The following is a 21798-nucleotide window of genomic DNA, read 5'->3' on the forward strand; positions in this document are numbered from 1 at the left end:
AAGCCAGCATGCCTTGGAAAATCACTGACGCCTTTCCCTCCCTCTCTTGCATTCCCATCTCTTTGGGGGCAGGAGGGAGCAGGCTCAGGCAGACTGTCGGCTGGGTGCTGTCTTCTTTCCCGGGATTTTATAGCAGGCATCAGTCTAAAAGGGAAACTGCTTTTTTGTATTGTTTCTAAAATTGATGATGTTTTTCTTATGTCGTAATTAAAGCTCAGTCCGCTTTAGGCTTTTCAGGTCCTGGAGCAAGGGAATAATAATAGTATATAAGAGTGTGATAATGCCTGCCTTAACAGAAAGACAGTCTTTCTGTGCCTCATGCTTCTCTTGGTTCCTTATGAGGACTGTGAGCTCAGAGGCTCAGCCCAGTCCCCAGGCTGTGGGCTCTTTGGAGCAGGTTTGGGCTCACACATCCCTCTCAAGGGCTATGAACGTGTCACCCTATTCCTGCATGGGACTTGGCATGCGGGTGCTGAGGATCGCAAGACGGGGTGGGAGGGCCGAGCCCGAGCCTGACCCCGCAGCCGAGGCCGAAGCTGTACAGGGTAACGCAGATCTGCCGGGGATTTGTCTGCAGTGCTTCGGTTGCAGCCCAGGGCCTCGCGCCAAATCTTTGGATGTAGAAAATATTTAGAGACCAAGCAGAGATTTTCAGGGGAAGCTTTGGAACAAACCCTGAGGTAGCGGTGGGAATCGTACCTTTTCCAGACCAAAATGGGTTACCTAAACGTACCAATCTGCCTCAAAAACTACTGGAGGTAAATCATTATGCAGAGAGTCAAGAGATGGTCTTCGTGAAATTCTGCTTTAGCTTTTAGCTGCAAGGTCTTTTTTTATTTCAGTATTGACGCATTGTGCTGTCTCACTCAAATGCAAGAAGTTTCTGTCTGTAGTCCCTCTGTAGCAAATAGTTTAAAAAGAGGCACTCTACCAGGCAGTTATTGTATGAGCAGGTGATGCTCTGTGTTTCTCAAGCCCTTGCTGTCTCAGTTGTGTTCCTTTCTGTGACATTTCTCCATCGCTCCTCAGTGCTGTGTAATGCAGAATCTCTCATGGGCAGAAGTACAGAACTGGACTTCTGCCCTTGGGTATGGGGGCAGTGTTAGTGACTATTTCCAAAACTATAATCCCATTTTTATTTTTTACCTGCTCATTAGCATGTCCCAAATCATCCTATATTACAACAAAAAGTATAGGCACTCATGAAAGTGCCAGATTTCTGAGTATCTTACACATTTTTTATGACTTCCTCTTTAGCCGCTGTATTTGACTAAACACAACCTGCAATTTCCTAGAGACAGTTTCTTACTAGTTTAATGCATTGTAGTTATTTCAAGTGTCATCAGTTTAATCCAAGAGGTGTGTTGGCCTGTAACACTTGAGTTTTCATTAAATGTAGTGTTTTTGGGGGGGAGGGGGAAGAGAAATGGTTGGGTTTGTTGGTTGGGCGTATGGCATGTATGAGGTCTACCACACCAAAAGGAGCTTCCAGGAATAGACACCCAGTTCCAGGTGGCTTATAAAAGCTCCCTACTGTATTTTCTTGTACAGTTTATTTTTTTTAACCGTTGAAAGCCACATTTTCTTTAGCTGCAGTCTCTTTTTCAACCTCAAAAATATACATGTGTGTTCTTGACCTCACAGACACGGGGTCATGTAGTTTTACATATCGAGGCTGTAGTTTGCACCCGTAGAATGTGTGGCTGGATACCTGTCTACCAGTTGCAAAAGCACATTTGGCTTTTATCTGCATCAACGGGCTTGTTTATTTTTTGTGGATTTTTTGGATTCCACTTTTGTGACTGTGACAGTATTAAACTCAAGTATGCAAAAATCATTCATTGAGGCCCCAAACCATATGATTTCCCTAAAAATCATGATTTTAAAATGTTGCATATTTTTTTCCTTCTTTCTTTTGATTTGTGGACCTTTCAGATGCTCTTGATGCTTTTTTTTTCTTTTTTTTTTTTTAAATATAAGTTTTTGTCCAGATCATGAGATAGAGGACAACCTTACTTGGGAGAAGTTGAGTTTCTCAAGAAATTGAGGTTTTCTGAAGGTGGAAAAGGGCACCAGCTATCTTAAGATGAGCTAGTCACTGGTACAGCAGCACCGGATTTGCTGACCTGTGTGTTGGTGACAAACTTGTGTGTTTATGGCAAGTGAGAGGAAGTTCGTCAGACAAAGCAAAGGCAGGGCTGTCTGGGCAAGACCCAGTGAAATGGGAACTTGTGGCTATGGGTCGGTGACCATCTCCTGGGACTCATTAGTATTAATTGAGGGGTGGGGGGAGTGGACAGGGAAGAGCCCGCAATGCCTCTACCTTCTTCTCTCTCCTGCTATATTCATGCTGGATGGGGATATTTAGATGCTTCAAGTTCGGTTTGCCACCACGTAGCAGCAGCTTTCGATTATATTAGGTTGCTGTACCATAAGGCTGAAGACTGCTTGGAAGCCTGTCTCAGTAAACTGATTTTTGTTTGTTTGATTTAATCCTCCCCACGCTTTCTCCTGACTGTTTTTCAGTTCATTCAAATGCCCCTGTGAGCATCTTATTAATGGCCTTCCTTCACCAGCTCGTTTTAGCACCGTGTGATTCTAAATTCAGAATGAGCAGAGATGCGATGCCAGCCACTTGTTATCTCTATTCCCACGGCAATAGTTTCTTGTTCTTTCTCTAAGCCAACAAATGCAAAATTTCCCATGCAAATCGATCTCTGAATGTGAAATTTTAGTACAGTAGTGTTAAGTATTATCTGGGAGTATGACGACGACTCGTGTTTTCAGGCTGCAGTGTGAGGAATTCCAGTGCGCCGCACGCACTCCATGGAGGAGCTACTTGCTCTGCATGCCAGCAAAACACAGCCAAGTCTGGGGTGGGACGCAGCATCTATTTTAACAGCTCGCAGCCAGATTGCTCAGTTGTCAGACAGGAAATTAAAAAAAAAAAAAGAGAGCAAGATCTACCCACGTTAACTCATAGGTGAAATATAAAGCAGGTATATTTTTCTGACCACAATCAAATTGGTGGACACATTGGCATCATCGTTGTTTTCTTGCTCTTCCAAAAAACACACAACGATCTTTAACAGGCATCTGCTTCGATGTGAGACACGGGTAATAAATAATAAATTGTAACCGTATTTGCATTTGGTGCACAGTTGGAGCAGGGGCAAGCTAGCAGCCTGGTAAAAGTTTCAGCAGCCCTGTGGTTTCTCTAGTTTATGTTTTTGTTTCTAAAGAAACACTCCCTGTTAGAAAAAATAAGTTTAGTGCAAGGCACCCAGTCTCAGCCACACTCCTTCTAAGTCACTTGCTTTACTTTGGGTGCTGAAACACACTTACCATCCTGCTCTTCCAGGCAGTGGCTTATGCTGCCATCAGGCAGCTATCTGGGGTAGATGAATCCATGCTTGGTACTTGGTGGTACTTGGCTGATGAGCAGGATTAGTCCCTGTGCGAGACCAGCAGTTGTTCTGACAATTTTTGCACAGCAGCCTCGTTAAGGACAAAAATGTTTGCAAATCTCTTTTTCAAGTGGCCTTGAGTACCTAGTAGCTTAGAAAGTGTAATGGTAATTTAATTCCCAAATGCATAGCAGTCATGTGAAAATGGGGCTTAAACACCTTTGCAAAGTTTAGTAGAAGTTTTTGGCTTTGTTTCCTCCCTGTCTATATTCCAGTGTGCTGCTTAGTATCTTTTTCTTTTTTTTTTTTGTAACTTGATAAATCTTTCTGCTAAAGGCAGAAGTCAGCCAGACTGGATAATCTGTTTTTGATTTAATCATATTGTGTATCTGGTGTATGCAAAATAAATCACTATTCATCTGTTTTGTAATCTGATTTATGTAGGATGGAGTTACATTAAGCGAGTTTTCTACAGCCTAACACCAGGTTTTGTGAACCCGCCTTGAAACAACCATCCCTCATTACAGCATTTAGGAGGACTACAGTTAGATTTATTATGGCGTAGAAAGGAACGGGACAGGTTTTCAGATGGTGGAAAATTCGATCTGAGGGAAATACACCAATGTATATTTGATAGGAAGACTGCATGAAGACCTTTTATTTCTCTTCTTGACCCCTGTGGAGGGGCTCTTCTCCCCTCCACGTGATGCTGGCTAGATGAGGTAGTTTGGGCCTTTTCAAATTGATAAGGTTTATTTGCAGCAACCAGATCTGATTTTACCACTACCCCATTTGCTTGGTGACTTTTTCCTTTAACCACGTTTAGCCGCAGGAAATTAAGTGCATGATGAAGATAACCTAACATAGGAAATAGCTCTGACAGCCCCAGCCCGTGACACTGTTAAATGCATCACTCTGCTTCCTTTATCAGGAAAACTGCCATTAATTGTCAATTTATAATTGGGCAGGTGGTATTTTGGAATTTCGATGATAGATTGCAGGCTAACAGCAAACTGTATTTTTATTTTCAGGCTTTATTTGAGGACATGAATTTTACAACTTAATTATACCAACATTTTCAGGTGCTGATTTGAAAGGGGGGGTTGAGGGTTTTTTCTTTGTTTTTTAAAGAGATGTAATTAGTTATGGAACTATTACATACTTCCGTGTATCTTAAAAAAAAAAAATCCCTCTTCACTTGAGGCCTACATGCTGCTGGTCAGAGTTGTCCTTTTTAATTAAGTGTTAAAAATTTCTAATCTGATAGATGTTGTGTCCTCAGAAAAAAAAGATCGATCAAGTGAGAATTTACTTAAAACCAGAAACATCTGTTTAAAAATGTGTGCTGATCATCACCAGGAGAGACACAGCTGTTTTGCTCTGCTCTTTGTCATTTATCATTAGTCAAATATGGTTTATCCAGAATTTTTTTTTTTTTTTGAGACTTTTCAGACTAAAGTATGTGTACCTAACGTGCTAGGCAAAGAATAGTGGCTATATACAATGGCCAGTTGCCTGTAATTTTTTGCTGTCTCTTTACTCTTTGTATGAGTGTCTAGTAGTGGAAGAGCTTCTCCGTGCCCCCAAGGTGGGCCCTGGCCATTTTGGGGGAAAGGCTTGCGCAGGAGCTCAGAAGATGTAGCGTCCTGCCTCTAGCCAAGGCTGGGGCTCCCATGCTTGGGGGGGTGGTAGCCAAATTCAGGATTTGTCCCTGGCAGGGACTTGCCTCTGCAGAGAGTGTCCTGCTGGCTCCTGCTGGATCCAGATGTTCGTGGGAGCTGGGAGCCCTCACAGAGGCAACCTCTTTCTTTGGATGAGCTCCCATTTGGCCTCAGCTAGGAGCTGTATGGCTACTTTCTTCTCTCCCCCTCTGTTTTTTTTGAGGATGCTCCGTGTCCTGAGGGCTGGAGAGCAGAGTAGCTGGAAGTTTGGAGCCTGCGACTTGCCAGCAAGCCGTCCTGGGGTAGCAAGGGGTGCCCAGGGAGTGAGGGTGGTCCTGGTCTTCACCCAGGGCTGGGACTTAGTGGCTCCAGCTGACCCCTGTAATGCGTGTAGTGCATGTCTGTAGGCATTCAAATCTCATGGCTCAAATTTATAAGCAGTGAAGAAAGATAATGTAGAGAAACTTAGCACAACCTGAAGTCCCATCAGTGTATGTGCACACGTGCACTAGCAGATATGAGTTAACTATGCCGGTGATAAAGGGCTGGATAAGCGCTTTAAAAAAAAAAGGGGGGGGCAACGCAAAAAAAAAGCCAGTGCGAGTGGTTAAAGTCTCTGTGCTGCAGTGGGAGACAGCAGGGATGCTTTGGGGATGCGAGAGCTGTAATGCCTGAGGATCTGCAAGTGCGCTGGGTTAGTGTGTGGATCACTGGGGTGGTAAAATGGAGTATTCAGTCTCCAGCTGAATATGTGCTTGTAATATATGCATCCAGTGCGGAAGCTCTTCTGCATCCTTTCCCTCCCAGCCAGCTCATTTCAGCCGTGATTCACGCTGCTCAGGCTGTCCTCGCACCAGGGCTGTTGCAGCAAGGCAAGGAACCGGTAAATCCCCAGCGGCCAGCCTCCTCGCAGGCTGGGGCGAGAGCTAATTAGCCCTTCAGCTTCCTCGTCTGTGTGCTGCGGCAGGATGAGCCCTCTTGCTGTGGCAGGTAGCCCCGGTCTGTGGTGACAACAAAGGGTCGAGGACTGTGAGTTTCTGCTTGCTGGTCATCTTCTCCAGGCTGATGGGAGAGGTAATAAAGTTTGATGTAAGAGGGCAGGGTAATATGTTGCGGTTGTGCTGTTTAACTACTTGTACAGGCTTTTGAAGGACACCTGGTGACGAGAATTCACCAAAGGAAAGAATATACGCTAGACATAAAATTAGTGTTTTCATTGTGAAGCTTTTTGCTTCGATTTTAAGATCAATAAATTTGTCTCAGGCTTACTGTTTCTACAGTGCATGTTTGTTTCTTTTTCTTTTTTTTCAACCCAAGGCGTCAACTTGGCATTTCTTACAGCCGAGCTCTCCTGACTATTTTCAAGTGTGGGTTTACACTGGAAGTGGGTTTCTAAGAATGACACTTCCCCACCATCGCATGTTGTTGGGCCTGCTTGCTTGCGTGGTGGTAATGAGTCCTTAATATTTTAGTTAATTGCAGAGTCAATACAGGGCCAGAAGAGCGAGCTGGATTTTCTTCAGGCTTGTGCGTCATCGTTAGTAGGATTTGTAAGCAAGTTCTGACTTCAGAGCTTGCTCCCTTGCAGTGCATGAACCAGAAAGAGATCGGCTTTGCTTTGAGACTCTCTAACGTGTTTTGTGTTGGGAAGCAAGCTGGGAAATGGCTTTTTTCCTTCTTTCTGTCCCCTGTAAACTGAGCAGATTTGTTGAATCCATTAGATTCATTAAATGCAGAACTCCTCCAGAGCTGGTTTGGCATTCACTTTCACAGCAGAAATCTTCTTCCTTAAATTCTGCTGCGTCTTTCTGCCTACCTTTCTCCTTTTGGTTCAAGAATCAATATATTAAGATATTTGTAAGTTGTGTCTCAACATTTTTCCATTTTGTTTACAAATCGGATAGCATCTGGGCCATCAGATATGCTCAACCCATAAATCTTCATGAAATAACCATTATCTTCTAAATTACTTATGTCGTGGCATTATCCATATTGATGAAATTTTAAATGTAAGACAGTGAAGGATGAACTGTGAAACATGGTCTCTAAAGTAATAATGCTGGATGCTTGTGGTTTGTGGTAGTGTACTTGATGTTAATTTTTAATACGTTTTCCTTTCCATTACAGCCCATCCCTGCCTGCCCTTGATTGGCAGCTGCCATCTCACTCAGGACCTTATGAACTGCGTATTGAAGTGCAGCCGAAATCCCACCACCGAGCTCATTATGAGACAGAAGGCAGTCGAGGGGCTGTGAAGGCATCTGCGGGGGGCCACCCTATTGTGCAGGTACCAAAACGCGTAACGAGCAGCACAGGTTTTTTATCTCGGCGCTCTGTGGTGAGCACCCTTTCTTCTCCAAACCCGAAAAGTGACGGGAGATTTTTCCTGTCCTCAAAGATTACTGCATGTGAGCGTGCCTTAGAGCGTATTTTAACCTGGATGGACCAAGCCTTTATTAAAAACAGGGCAAGAGCATCCACTTGCTCTTAGCAGTGTGAATATGGCGCAAGTGGATTGCTGCTCTGTCCGTGTACGACTTAGCAAGTGTTCAGCTGGCAGGCGGTGACCGTGGACCTATCTGTGCAGTCAGATTCCAGACATGCAGTTTATACTGAAATCAGCTGGGGTCGTGCCTCAGTACATTTAGTCCTTAACTTGCGGTTGGATCTAAGAGCTGTGAACACATGTTGAAGGGCAGAGCTGTAGCAGTAAATGTGGAAGTATGTTGCTGGTTTGGATGTCGCAGTGAATGCTGAGCAAAGTGAGGCTTTTTGAGTTTCTTCTGTTTAGTTCCTTAAACCCTTCCAGCCGCTCTGGAAAGCATCTGAGGTCTGAATCTAGTTTCATGAATTCTACCAAACTCTTCATTTACTGTATATAAAGCATTTAATTTAATAACACTGTAAACTGACCCTTAATTCATTTATATGACTAGTCTCATTCATTTTTAAAGGACTTTTCTCAGGAGTGGGAAGAACAAGATTTAGTTGTTCAAAACAAAAAAAGAAAAAGTAGCGGGAGAGAGCCAACTGTGCCTGTCCCTCCTCAGCTGCTTCCTTCTCACCCAGGAGTTAAACTTTCAGTGCCTTCTGTCGGGGTTGTGACCCCCTGTGCAGCAGAGCCCAGGTTTTATCACTGCCCGGGCACCGTGGGACCCACGGGTGTCAGGGCACTGTCTGTGGGAGGGAGGCAGGCGCTGCCGCTGTGCTCACGCTGCTTGGGTTTATGCCACAACTCTTCTGTAGGAGCGGCGGCTTGTCGAAAGACCGGATGGTTCAAGATGATGTACAGACCACACGTGCAGGGCTCATGCACGTTTGTTTATTTGCTGTAAAACCCTGTTAGCAAAGACGTCGTTCGAAGGAACGATGCAAGCCTGAGATGACATTGGGCAGGGAATGCCGCTACAGAATTTGTGTGCTGCTGCAGCAGCTGAAAAAGGAAAGTGAGGGGAGTTGTCAGCAGCAAACACAGTTCGCTCTTTAGCTCTGCCAAAACTCATCAGTGACATGGGATTATGGAAGTCATCTGCTGAAAGACGAAAGGTTTTAGCAGAACATTTGTGAATGATATTAAAGAGGGGTTTGTGGCAGACGCGCTTGATGACAATTAATACCTACTCTGTTTGTGGCCTGATGCAGGGAAATGTAAATGGGGAGGCATCAATTCGCAGCGGCCAGCCTGGCGTTTAAAGTTTCCTACGTGCTTTTTGGAAAGACTGAATGTGATGCCAACATTTAATTGGACTAAATGTGTCCAGACATTTCCTCTCATCCCCTGTCCCGGTCTGTCAGGAGTGAGTGTGCTGCTTCCAGACACAAACAAGTGTCAGAAAAGAGGAGAGGAGAGGAAGCTGCGGAAGGGCATGAAGGGAGAGGGGAGGAAGCAGCCAGTCCTAGCCCTGTCAATTGGCTCTACCGGTTTAATAAGGATTAATGTATTTTTCAGTCCTTTTATTACAACCTGAACATCCTTTTCTCCAAAAAGAACAGAAACATAAAGAGGGCCAGAAGAAGCTTCTTCATGCTGACATTGCCATCCCAGGCAGAGTTATCTGTTTGAGGAAATACTTAAAAGCTTCTGACTTAGACCAGAGTTGGATGGATGGATAAAAAGTACTTCCAAAAAGAAAGAAAGTACTTATAAATACTTTTAATAAGAGAAATAGTAAGTACTTATAAATAAAGAAGTACTTTAAAAATGAAAGTACTTATAAATAAATGAAAGGAGGAGGAGGAAATCTGGGGAGTAACTTCTGATAAATCGGTGACTGACAAAAGCTGTAAATTGCATCTCTGAATCAACATATTTCCAGACCTTGCAGGTGTTTAGGTCAGGTTTGATTCAGTCCACTATGTTATACAGAAAGGAGCCCGAGCTTCAAAGTTCACACCCAGATGTAAGCTCAAATAGTATCTGAGCGTCTTCAGATGAGAGATTCTGTATCAAGCTTTTCCCTCTAATATTTCCCAGAGTTTTCAATTGTGTTGACTTAGGGAAACCCCTCATAACACTGCACTACCCTTTTGTGTTATTTTTTTGCCCCGTGTGGGCAGTCAGGTCTTTCTTATGTCGCTGCTTTGGGGGAGCTTGCTTAAATTCTGCTTTTGTTAAAGCTCTTCCCCTTTACCTTCGACAAGAGGAGAATGCGGAAGAGGTCTCTTCCCCCCTTCTCCGTTTCAAACCCCCTCTCACTAGCATCCTGCTTCCCAAACCAGGAGATTTTCTCACACTAATACCTCCACATATCTGTAGGGCATGCTAAGGCAGAGGAGAAGTAAATCCAAAAAGCATTTGCTGCTCATGGCACGGTTCCCCAGCAAAATTGCCAGGAGGTTGCTTTCTCTGCAGCCGGAGCATGTTTATCTTTTTTTTCCAGGCAATGTTAGCTTCCTTGCTGCTGCTCCATCTCTTCTTGTAGGAGGTGGAAGGTCCAAGAATCAAAGGTTTCCGAGGCAAGCGTGCCGGACGAGGAGAGCGGTGGTATAGGAGGGCAGAAGTCTCTCATGGGTGTGACATGAAGTCCAGGGTTGGAGACCAATTTTTTCCTTGGCTCTAGGGGCTCCTCCAGGCTGGTGATTTTTCTCTGGAGCTGGAGAGGGCCACACATAAAGCTGAAGAGCTTTGCACTGGGACCCAGCAGCGTGCTGAATGCCCGCCAGTGTATGAGATTACTCTCCTCTCCCGAACCTGAGCCTGGGAAAGGGCAGGCAGTGCTGAGCATGGCAGGCTGCCAGGGGGGTTTATGCTGACCCGCGGAAGGGGCAAGCCTGGCAGGTGCTGGCAGCTGCCCGCAGCAGCAGAGTCTTGCCCCAACCCGGTGCTGGAAGGCACCAGTCTCTCCTTATCATTTCCATCATCTGCATGGGGCTTGCTCACTGGAGGCTCCTGCGGGCTGTATCCCAGGCGTATTTCATGCCAGCAGGATTTCCTTTGGACTTCCTTCTGTGAGATGGCTGCACCCTCCCTTCTGCACTTAGGAACAATACGGTTTTGAGTGCTTCAAGTCGCCTGTGAGGGCTAATGAGCCCGGTAACGCAATATTCCTCTCTCTCACATTTCGCCTTTGCCTGTTTGGGTGTTTGGCTGCCGTGGCAGCCCCAAGCTATCGCTGTTCTTGATTGCTAAACATTTTGAGAGTGGGATGAGCTGGCGCACCTAGCGAGCTAAAAATGCTGCAGAAGATTGGCAAGCGAGCGGTGCCAGGGAGCGGTGCTGGTGAGCTCATGGCTGGCACCGGCTTTTACCCCTTGGCTCAGGGTAGTATTTTGCAAGTTGTCGTTGCCTTCGGTGATTTCAGACCGGGGTACTCCCCGCTCTGAGTGAGAATGGGGCCGGTGCCCCAGCTGGCATCGGGCGTTACGAAGCTGCACGCCGTGCCAGGTGAGGGTGAAACCTGGGACCACTTTGGGGAGCGAAATCACGCCTGTTAGCATCCTGCTGGCACCTCTGCGTTTGCAGGAGTTTGCGACTAGGGTGAGGATTTCTCTGAATGAAGCAAGATGAAGCGAATGGGGACTTCAGGAAACCCACAGAGTTAGCTAGCTACAGCCATATTTTAAGCGAGGTGAATTTAATTCAAGGGGTTTACATCCAGAATGTCTTAAAAACATCCTCCATTTGGACCTATCTCCCATTCTTCATTTTGAGAGTGGTGGTGAGGAGTTGCACAAGATGGGGGTTACATTCCAGCCAGCGATGGCTCTGTTTCAGCTGCAGGTAAGTAATCTGGCAGATAAAAGTTTGTGCTCCCTGGGGAGGGATGGCACCAGATTATAAATATATGGTCTATAGATATTCTAATTAATAACTCATCTTTGGAACAAGTCAAGCACTTTGGCTGCCTGAGATGGAATTTTTACAAGCAGGGTGCGGTGTATCTGTGAGATAAAATCCAAATACTCAAGAATGTTTAATTAAAGTGTATGATGTACTCCCATAGAAGACTGGACTAAATGGTAAAAGAAAATATTCAAATGCACAGAATAGCCTAGTAAGCACTTTCAAAAGTCATGATTATTATTCAGTTTTGTGATGCAAAATATGCCAGGAATTTTCTTCAAGATCACTCTTGACATGAGGTAGATAAATGGGTTAGAAAAAGGGAAGAAAAGGGGTCATAGGGGTTTTCCTTTTTTATCTAGGTAACCAGTACTAGCCAGAATTTGTTTTCCTCTTGGAAAAATAAGTTAATATTGAAGGTACAGTGAGTGCTGCTTTGTCTTTCACTGTATCACTTTGCAGTGAGATGGTAGAGGTTGTGTATGGCTTGTGCTCTCCAATACAGAATTTGATCTGAGCCTGTGACTAGTCTGAGCTCCCTCATTTTACAGGCAAAACACAATGATTTGTCTGCTGATTTACATAGTCAAAATGTTGTCTGTGCCAGGAGACTTGCTCACAAGAGTTGTCTGTGTCGTTTCTCGACAAGATCTCGAGTACACACTTTGGGTCCGATTTTCAAAGGCCTTGAGGCATATGTTGGGATTTTTAAATCCCCTTATGACTAACAAGTGTCAAACTCTTCTCTAAAGCAATTGCTGCCTCAGTATTTTTGTACGTCACCATAATTAGGTGCCTCTGAGCTATTTGTGCACCCCGGTAACACGTGGAGCATGTTATCATTTGCTTCCCGTGGATCAGTTGGTTTTGTTGCTTTCGGAATAACGAGCTCAAGTAGTCCAGGTCCAGGTGCTGGCCACCGCAGGTATCTGTCAGAGTCCTTTCATCTTCCAGACCCAAGAGCTATGAATACCTTTTGCAAACCCCTCAGGGAACAGAAAGCCTTGTCGATCAAGCTGTTGTAACTTCAGGGGGCATCAGTCAGTCCAGTGAGCTGCAAATGCATTCAGGTTGGGGCTTTATGTTTTAACATCACAGTCTCATATAGCACTTCTCATGCTCCGGCTTCACAAATAGTTAACAGCATGAGGTAATAGGGTTGTGCAGTTACACAGAAGGCAAGATGGGAAGAAGAGAGGAATGAAGAGCTAAAGGAAAAGACTGGAAAGAGGTGTTCACCATTGATGACAGGAAGGAGATGAAGGGATAAGGAAGCTGAGAGGAAGGCTCTTCCAGATAGAGCGGGGCAAGTCCTTCGCAGCAATGCTCTGATGCTGCACAGCAAAAGTGAGCCCCTGGTTAATTTTCAAGTGCATAGTATGGGACTTCTCATATACCTGCAGTGCTTGCATAAGTGCTTTTCTTGGTAGGGGTCCCCCAGTGCTGCGAGTTTGTTTTAAACAACAGGGCTGCCACCATTGCTGGGTGAGTCAAGGGATTTGGAAGGAAAACAGTCCCTGGTGGGTCCAGCTCATGGCCATCTGACACCTGACCAAGAGGAGTGGATGTGGAAAAAAATCATGTTAGCCGCTTTCCCCTTCCCTCTCTGGGTCTATCAGAGCAGAGAAGGCGGCATATTCTTGTTAGTAAGCAGTGATTCAACTTGTCGTGCCACAGTGGACTTCCTCTCTGTGCTGCTCTTAAATTCTTTCTATAAGACAGCGTCACCTTTTTATCCAGATGGAAATATAATCCTTTCTTATGGTGAGGATATAAAGACATTGGCAAGCACCTGTTAGCCAGGTTGCAATTAATAGCACAAAGCCATGCAACCATACAACAAACCAGACAGGGAGCCTACATTTTATAGCCTTTTTTTAGACAGCCGGTACTTCTTAAGAATAAATCTAAGCTGAATGGCTTTCTCACTTCTTGCATCTGTGTAGTTAAAGCTAACCTCAAACTAGCAGACAGATAATCAAAACTGAAAAGTAGAATGATTTGGCAGATGTTTTAAGGCTCCTATTGCTTCTATAAATCCAACAAATGGAAGAAAGCCCATTGAAAGCTTTTTGTCATGGTTTTTCATCATTAGAAGATTGTATTTTGGGAAGGGGGGAGTGTCTCTTTTTTGGTATTTCACATGAAGCTGGTTGCGCAGGGTAGCTCCACAAGCACAGCTGTATAGGTAGCTTATGGCCTCCCTGAGATGGGCCAAGTCCAGAAGGGAGCTGTTCTGGAAAGTGTGCTGCTGTCAGCCGGTGAAGATTTCACGACCCTGAAAACGCAACTTCAGCTCTGATTTATGAGCAATCCTGGGGACAGGCCTCTGCTGTTTGGCACAACAGCCCTTTCCAAATGAAAAACGAAATTTCCACCAGCCAGTGCTTGGGGGATGCACTCTGCTCTCCTTTAAAAACGATACCTCGCCCACGCTCGGCCTGACGGACGCTGCAGTACATATCCCAGCTGTTAGGACGCTGAGATATTCAATGTGGCTTTCCAGCCCAAAGGATTTAGCCCAACATCCTAGGTTTGCCTTCAGTTTGGACTCACTGGCTGCTGGCAAAGCAGAAGTTAGTGGGGGCCTTGAAGGAAGAGGGGATGGAAAGTGTTCCCACTCCTCCACCATTGCTGTCTCCGTTCCCGCAGGAAAGGGGATGATGCTATCAGCTCCCAGCTTTCCTCTTCCTTGGCCTCTCCTGGTTTCCTTTCTGCCTCATCCTTTGCGACAAGGGAGTTGGTGGCATTGCTCTTGCTGTGTGGGGTATCTTCTAGCTGTCCTCTGGTGTTGGTTGATAAGGCAAAGACCTTCTAGGTTAGACCTAGGAAGGAAGCAGAGGGGTCATCTTTATCTCCACCACTGCTCACAGAGCCATCCTTTCTGCTTCCCTTTGCGGGCTGGTTTTGGTGACCAGCAGCACACGCACCCTGAGTGTCTAGCAACAATGTGATGGAAGTCTCTGCAAGACCAAGAAAGACAGAACATAAATGTAGTAGTCATTCTTCTCTTACTCTTCATTTACTTTGTCCTCAGGTCTCATGCTGCATCCTTTCACTCAGTGAATTGTTTGCAGTGTGGACAGAGTTTTTTCTGCACGTTGTCTGAAAGGGCGATTCATCATTATCTTGGAAGCATACCTCAAAAACATGTATCACTGCTCTCCAGGGAGGAATCAGGACTCATCCTTGACTGTTTGAGTGCTATGTTTTTTTTGTCCTTTCCATCCCTTTTGCCCCCTGCTTAATATTGTATCACTCCGGCTAAAAGTTGCAGACGCTGTGTCTCTTGCTCTGTCTCCGAATTTTCTTTCTAGAAGTTGCCATTCCCCTTTCCCACAAGTGGTCAGGTCCCAAGCAAGATAAGAAAAATCCCCCTTGCCTTGTTTTTTCTACATAACTAAATAAAGTGCAAGTGTGTCTGTGGGCCTGGGGAGTATCTGTTAGTGGGTGGTGTTCAATGAAGATGGAAACAAAAAAAATTAATATAATCAGCAGTTGAAATAGGTGATTTCTTTGCACTGATGTGCTAGGAAAATACCTGCACAAGCTGCAGCAGCTCGGCAAAGGCATTTGTGGTACTGCTAGTGAGGCTACTGCAAATGTGCTTACGGAGCTAAATGTTCCCAGTTCCTTCCTTTGTACTCTCTGTCAAGATCTGCTAGAGCTCAGGAGCCCGTGGTGTGGTATCTGTTCTCGCTGATATTTCTTTTTTAAAAAAATATTAGAAAGAAATGGTTCAGCTTAAGTGATATAAGAAGAGAAAAACAACAGCCAGTGAGATTCCTGAGCGTTTTGGCACATTTGAAAGCTTAAAAAATGGTCATAATGTAAAAACAAAAATTGGCAATTGCTTAATTCATGCTCTAATAGATCTTTGTCTTTTGGGAACATTATTCGAATGCCTGAGCTATTCATGTTAAAAAATGGCCCCTGCATTTGCACAGTGATTGCTCTATCACAAGTACAAATGGGGGGGGGGAGGTTTCCCAGTAAATTTGTGGTAGAAGCACCCTTCCACTGAAAATGCATGCATCAGGGGGAACACCTAGAAGTGATGAGAGTCACAGAATCAGAAGGCAGTTCTGCAGACCTCTCTGAGCTTCAGCAGCTCTTCTTCTGCCCTCCCAGCATCCAAGAAGGAGCTGCAGACGCTTCTGGTTAGCCAAAAGAGGCTACCAGTAGTGCTAGAAATGGGTACCCACTTTTCTAAGGAAAAAATACAATATGGATAGACCTTTTGCTTGCCTCAAATTACCAGACCTCAGTTACAAAAAAAAAAAACTAAACCAAACCACATTCAAAGCAGTATTGGGGGACTCCTGAAGTCAGTCAGCTTAGCCTGCTTAATTCAAGTGCATGCTTAGGAGTTTGCTGACTCTTAGTCAATTTAGCTGTTTTTAAGAAAATAAGACTGTGGTTGGGTAAGATGTTGAGGACTGGGTTTAAAATGGCTTTACAGGGAGGTTCAGATGATACGTGAGGCTGTGGTCTGGGCGTGAACCACAGTTGTTACTTGACTTAGTTTTGGTTGCAGTTGAGAAGACCTACACCAAAGTTACCAATCAGCAAATCTGCTCCAGACTTGTCAGATTATTGCACATTGACATGTGCCCAAAAGCTGAAATGAAACACAGTTGAAATTAAAATGCAGCTTTACCAAAAGCCAGATGCTTCATTATGAGCTGAGCTAACCTACCTGCCAAATACTGCTAACCTGCATGAGGCAGGTGATTAATTTTTTACAAGTCTGCTTTGGCAACTAGACATCTGTCCTCTATTCCTAAAAGTAATATCTCAGGGCAAACGATTTTTTTTTTTTCTTCTTGGTACTCCAAATTGCATAAAACATATATATAATGAAAATTATATTGTGTGCATTCTGTATGAAGATACACTGGGGGCCAGTTGGTATTTCAGATCACTTTCACACCAATGTAACTCCATTGGAATAATTTCTGGTTTTATACTTTCTAATTTTTATATGTAAGAAGAGTAGAAAATGACATCCGTAACTGCCTTGTAATCTGGAATGTCAGTATATGTGGTTATAATATAGATTTTCCATTTTAATCAGTCATTGTTCCAACTAACAGGCTGAATCAGTGGAAAATATGGTGTCAAATTACTCAGTTGCTCTCTCGAAGTACGTTGCAGCTTTCATTATGAGCAGGGGTTTATCATTTCTTTCCTTGTGAAGAATAGCTCGAGATCTTCTTTGATACATGTCGTGAAAGGGAGGTGATCCATTACAGCATCTGCTATATACATACACATAAGTTGCAAGCTGTCAGTGCAGCGAAATCAAATAAACTTTCTCCTCCCTCCACATGTTTAAGAAATAATTTAGCAGGAGTTGCATATTTTCACTGAAACAGTTGAAACACACTAGTGATCAATTTACTTGCACATGGTAAAAATAATACAGGTTGCAGACAGATTTGTAATACAGTTTTTAAACACCTGTTTTTAATGTTTCAGTACCCAATAAAGCGGAGGAACTCCTGCTTTTGGTTTGCATGCAGACATTATGTACATTAGGATTTAAAAGTCTACTGCCTAGGTTTCAAATGCAGCCCTGTTCAAAGCAGTAAACAACACTTGCAGGCACAGCGTGGGTCTGTTTTTGGGAGTTCCTCGGCACTTCACTCACAGACACTGAAGTCCCCCTCAATGAGTTTTGCTCTTTGGGGCACTGATAACACGGTGTTACTGCTAAATGTGAATCCTGGCGAAAACCCATCGTCCTCACCAGAAAGGAAGCTCCTCCCTTGCCACTTGCAACCCTACTTGTGTAAAAATATTGCTGGTCCCGTTCTGTGTAATGTAAGGGAGAAAATGTAAAAGAGGAGATTGAGCAAAGTCATCTTTCTATTACAGTGCAACAGAGCACTGAAGTACATCCTTAAATTTTCATAAAGTGGGATTAAATGTTGAACATGTGCTTAAGTTTTCTACCAAGCAAGTATACATTGATCAACTGGCAATTAATTGTGTCACTTGTTGTCGCTCAGGTTACTCAGCTGCAAAATCTGGATTAAGACACTTTCACTGCCTTGCATGGGTGTTACAAGAGACTGGGTGTCACACAGGAGCGTGTGGGGCAGCCAGCTGCCCGAAAATAGCATGAAAAAGGGGAGCAAGTTGCAGAATCTGCACTGTGTTCTTGCAGACCTCTTTGCTGGTTTTCAGGAGATCTGTTAAGTTTTCCCTATTAAAAATCTGATGCACTTTGGGCATCGGTTGCACATTCCCCGTGTGTTGCTGCTTCCTTCTGATATTTTTCAGGTGAATGCTATTAACTGGATCCTCTTCTACCTCTGCCTTCAGTCCCTTTGATTTTGGGATCCCTTAGGATGATTGCATGGTCTTTTTGTTCCGCCACCATTATGCCTGCCCACATCTAATGGGCATGAAGTCCCTGTGTCTCTGAAGCTTTTACTAGATGTCTTGATAGCAAGTCAGGCGTAATGATGCTAGAGGCAAGCTTCCCATCACTGTCCAAAATCTTCCCATTACTTTCCTTTGTCTTTGGGAAAACTGTACCTTTCTTCATGTCATTTAAGTCTGTAATTCAGACCGGTCACTGAAGTCTGCTATATTTAGCTGATTCCTGTCCCTGTGCCTGCATCAAAATAGCAGTATCAGCATATCATGCATGTTCTGCGCAGGACACGGATGCCCGTATTTGCTGTACTTAATAAGCCGCACATTCCCATCTCCTCGGCTCTCTGCCTGTGAAAGGACAGTGGCTAGCGTTCAGGGAGCCTGCAGCATATCGTGGCTGTGCAAATAGATAAATAGCTAGAAGGGAGTGGGTCGGAAGAGAGATCATGTTTCGTTTCTGGCGAGCTGCTCAGAGCCGAGCCGTGCGTGAAGCCCGGGCACAGCTCAGGCACAAAGGGTTAGTCCCGAGTTTTCATCCCTCTCTCAGCGTCTTCACCTGAGGCCGCTGCTTGGCTTAGCACTGCAAGGAGAGAGACCTGAGCTTAGCACTGCAAGGAGAGAGACCTGAGCCCGAGACGGTTGCGACATGTCAGGATTAAGAAGCTCAAGTAGGGCTTGCACAACGTTGCCTGTGCTTGCCCGGGGCCAGGACTACCAGTGCCGTGGCCCTCCTGCATGTGCACGCTGGGACGTAACGCTTTGCTTATGAGCGTGGGGCAGAGAAGGAATGCGAGCGCCTATTTTGGATGAGACCGACCGTTGCCAAAGCAGGCATCGGCGAGTGAGGTGGCACGCACCGGCGGGGTGCTGGATGCGGCCGTGGGGTGAGGGGACGGGCGCTGCGTGGGTGCTGCCGGCGGCGTGCCTGGCGCAGTGGGCAGCACCGGGGCCGGTGGGGGGCCAAGCTCCTGCCGCCATCCCCCCTCCCTGCAGGTCCTGGCCTGGCATGTTGTTGTTATGATTGCTATGGAAATAATTTCAATATGTTTTGTAGTTCTGAGATGCTGTGTCTTGCATTGTTTGGCTGGAAAGCTGCTTGACTGGTTTTAGAGGATGGCTGTACATGCACAAACACTAGCTGATTTTTTTTGTGGTGGAAAGTAGGAGATTCGCAGCGTGGTTTTAATTAGAATTGCTAATTTAGTCTTTCACTGCAGTGTGTTCTTTAGTTGAAAGATAATTTAATTTTCTTTGTTTTGGAAGATTTTCGTGCTTGTCTGTGTGAAATGTCTTTATTTACTGTGCCTCATTGTGCTTTGTGCATAGCTTTGATTGTGAGGAGAGTCAAAAACAAAAACTTCCCTGGGCTGTATTATTTTCCACCTGCTGTGGCTTTTAATACAGTCTCACTGCTATATATGTACCAAGCGCCTGCATTTCTAGGAGAGAAACACCAGAGAAAATTGGCAAAGCATGCAGGGTTAGATTTAGCCGTAAAACTCTCATTGACTTGAAGAGGAACAGCACGTCTAAAAGTTGTGAAGTGCTGAAGAAGTGTAACTGGTATGGGTCGGTTTGGGTTTTTTGTCTTGGAGAAGTCCACAAAAGATAACACTTGTTGGAAAAAAGGCAAAAACCAAAAAATCCTGCCGCTCTTTGCAGAACTCTGTATTAAGATCTTATAACACCTCCTGTGCTATGGAGAGTACTTGGTCTGGTTGAAACAATGCAGCATGGAGCAGATGTGCTTATATGTATAACAATATTTAGACAGTGCCTGTCATCTCAGGATAAAAAAAAGCTACATAAAATATGTAAATCTCTCCTCATATATGCAGGAATTCATAAAATGGCTCGGAATGTGCAGGTTTTTAAAAAAAAAATATAGATGGCATTTATTCATCAATAATCCTTAATAATCCTGCAATAATTTTCCAAATGGCTTTCAAATTAGTTTTAAACCACTTCTCTTGCAATGATGTTGTTTTCATTATGTGGGCCTTATGTGTCATTCATAGCTCTTATTCTGCAATAATATAATATTCCTCAGTATAGACTCAAATATTGTTACTGAATATAGGTTATAGAGTATTATTGACTATAAAATGATATGCAGTTACAGAATTTTACACAAACTCCACCCGTAGCTGCAAACATGAGCTGCCAGGGACAAACAAATTTAGACCACAACTTGCAGGCACATGTGCTAGCATCTAGGTACACAAGTAATCTCAAGCACATGTCCTGAACACATCAAAGCCTCATTTTCTAATCCCTCCCGGTTGTGAGGAAAACCTTAAAATATGTGAACTGACATAGCCCCACTGCTGGCTGCAAGAGCCCTAGTCGAAATGGAGGCAGGTTGGAGAGGTTTTGCAAAGAGCAAGGCAATGCCGTGGCAATGCTGGCACTGGGCTATGGCTCTGCAGTTTTGCTAGTGTAAATGAAGCCCCTGAAACTCTCAGCCCAAATAGATTTTACACGGGTAGTTGCTGTAATCACAGGGCAGTGTTAACCTAGAAGCCTAGCCATAATAGCAGATGTTTTTAGGAAAGTCATCTGATGAGTAAAAGCATTCTTCTGTTCCTCCAGTCGAGTAAAATAATGTAAATAAAATAAAGAAAAATATGATGAAATTTGGCCTTTAGCCTCTTGTATCTCCAATTATTAGCGAATGCTCTTTTCCCTTTTTGTATTAGAAAGGTATGTAATACATGCTTGAATTTAATATAAAAATGAACATTAGCAGGAATAGTGCTCGGGATTGTATTTTTATTACGATTTTAACATGCACCCCAATTTTGAAACAACAGCAACAGCAAGGCCACCCAAAATGTACCTGACGCTACGCCAGAATTTCCCGTGTGCTCCAGAGCTGAGGTCGGGAGCGCTGCTGGGACCGGTGTGGGGTTGCTGTAGTCTTTGCATGTGAATGAGTTACTCCTTGTTGCACCTCTCCTGTGAGGGAGGGAAGGGTTATTAGTCCCATCTTGGGCACGGGGAAGGCAACGGGGAGGGAGGCTGTGGGTGGAGCTGGTTAAGTGTCCGTCTCCCAGCCGTGACCACCCGCTGCCCACCCTGCGTTGCAGCTGACTCTACGTCCAGGCTACATCAGGCCCCCAAAATCAGGGTGGGGAAGCTGAAGCGCTTTAAGTTAAGCTGTGGTGGAGCTGACTTTGACCTTTCCCTCTGGGGTTGCAAAGGGCTGCGAAGTACCACCGCTCAAGTTGATGGTCTCGTACCCCTGCTGTGAAAAGCCATGGGCGACTGCCCAAAACGTGTGATGGTGAAGTGCAAAGCGTTGTGTCTGTAGCGGGCTCCGCTGCTGCGAGGGTCTTCTCACAGAAGCTCTGCTCTGTGTGTCTTTGGGCGAAGTGCAGTGTGCCTTTCTTGCAGCACTGCCCTGGGTTTGTGGGACACTCATGCTTTGAACTGTGTCCCGGGCCAGTTGCAGGGGCAACTTTACGTTTTGGGTTTATTTGGCTAACCGTAGATGTCTGCAACTGGGCTAATTGCCTTAGTTTCCCTCTGTAATCAGGGGAAGGTTTGTCAGTGTAGAGTTTAGGGAGCTATTAATTTTACTCTGGTGTGAACATCTGAAGCAGCTCAGGTAAGTCACGCCTTCAGAGTGCGTGTCTCATTTTGCTGGCTGTGAAGGCAGCCAAGGTGACTAGACCCTGTTGTTTCCCAGCCTGTATGTGTTAAAGTTAGGTGGCGTGAATCACCTGGCTTTTCCCTGTTTCTTTTTGACTTGATGTGTTGTGTATAATTATGTGTAACTGGGCCCAGCAGGCTTTAAGATCTTACCAGTTCGCCAGGACCGAGGTTTATTTCTTAGGTTAGATACCTGAGTAAGGCTTGAGTATGATGGGGAGGAGCGGTGCCTTTTAAGACTTTGGCGTTCCTATCTCTGGCTTCGGTCTTGACCCATGCCAGAGCCTCGTGTTTGAAGTCAATAGGTTGATATAGATGCTGTCTTGATTTGGGTGTAAAAACACAGGTCCTGGTCACCAGTACTCATCGTACCTCCCTTCGAAGGAGAAAGTGTTACCCTCAGTGT

The 21798-nt window shown here is 44.8% G+C and overlaps 1 protein-coding gene across 1 annotated transcript in view; it reads left to right on the forward strand.

Moving 5' to 3' along the window:
• The window catches only part of NFATC1 (nuclear factor of activated T cells 1), a 114480-nt gene that overhangs the window by 12910 nt on the left and 79772 nt on the right, over positions 1 to 21798 (forward strand). The window contains exon 3 of the mRNA XM_050892091.1: positions 7196 to 7355. Coding sequence (XP_050748048.1) covers positions 7196 to 7355 — 160 coding nt within the window. The remainder of the gene's footprint in view (positions 1 to 7195; positions 7356 to 21798) is intronic.

The sequence above is a fragment of the Gymnogyps californianus genome, chromosome 2 (genome assembly GCF_018139145.2).
Source record: "Gymnogyps californianus isolate 813 chromosome 2, ASM1813914v2, whole genome shotgun sequence".
Lineage (NCBI taxonomy): Eukaryota > Metazoa > Chordata > Aves > Accipitriformes > Cathartidae > Gymnogyps > Gymnogyps californianus.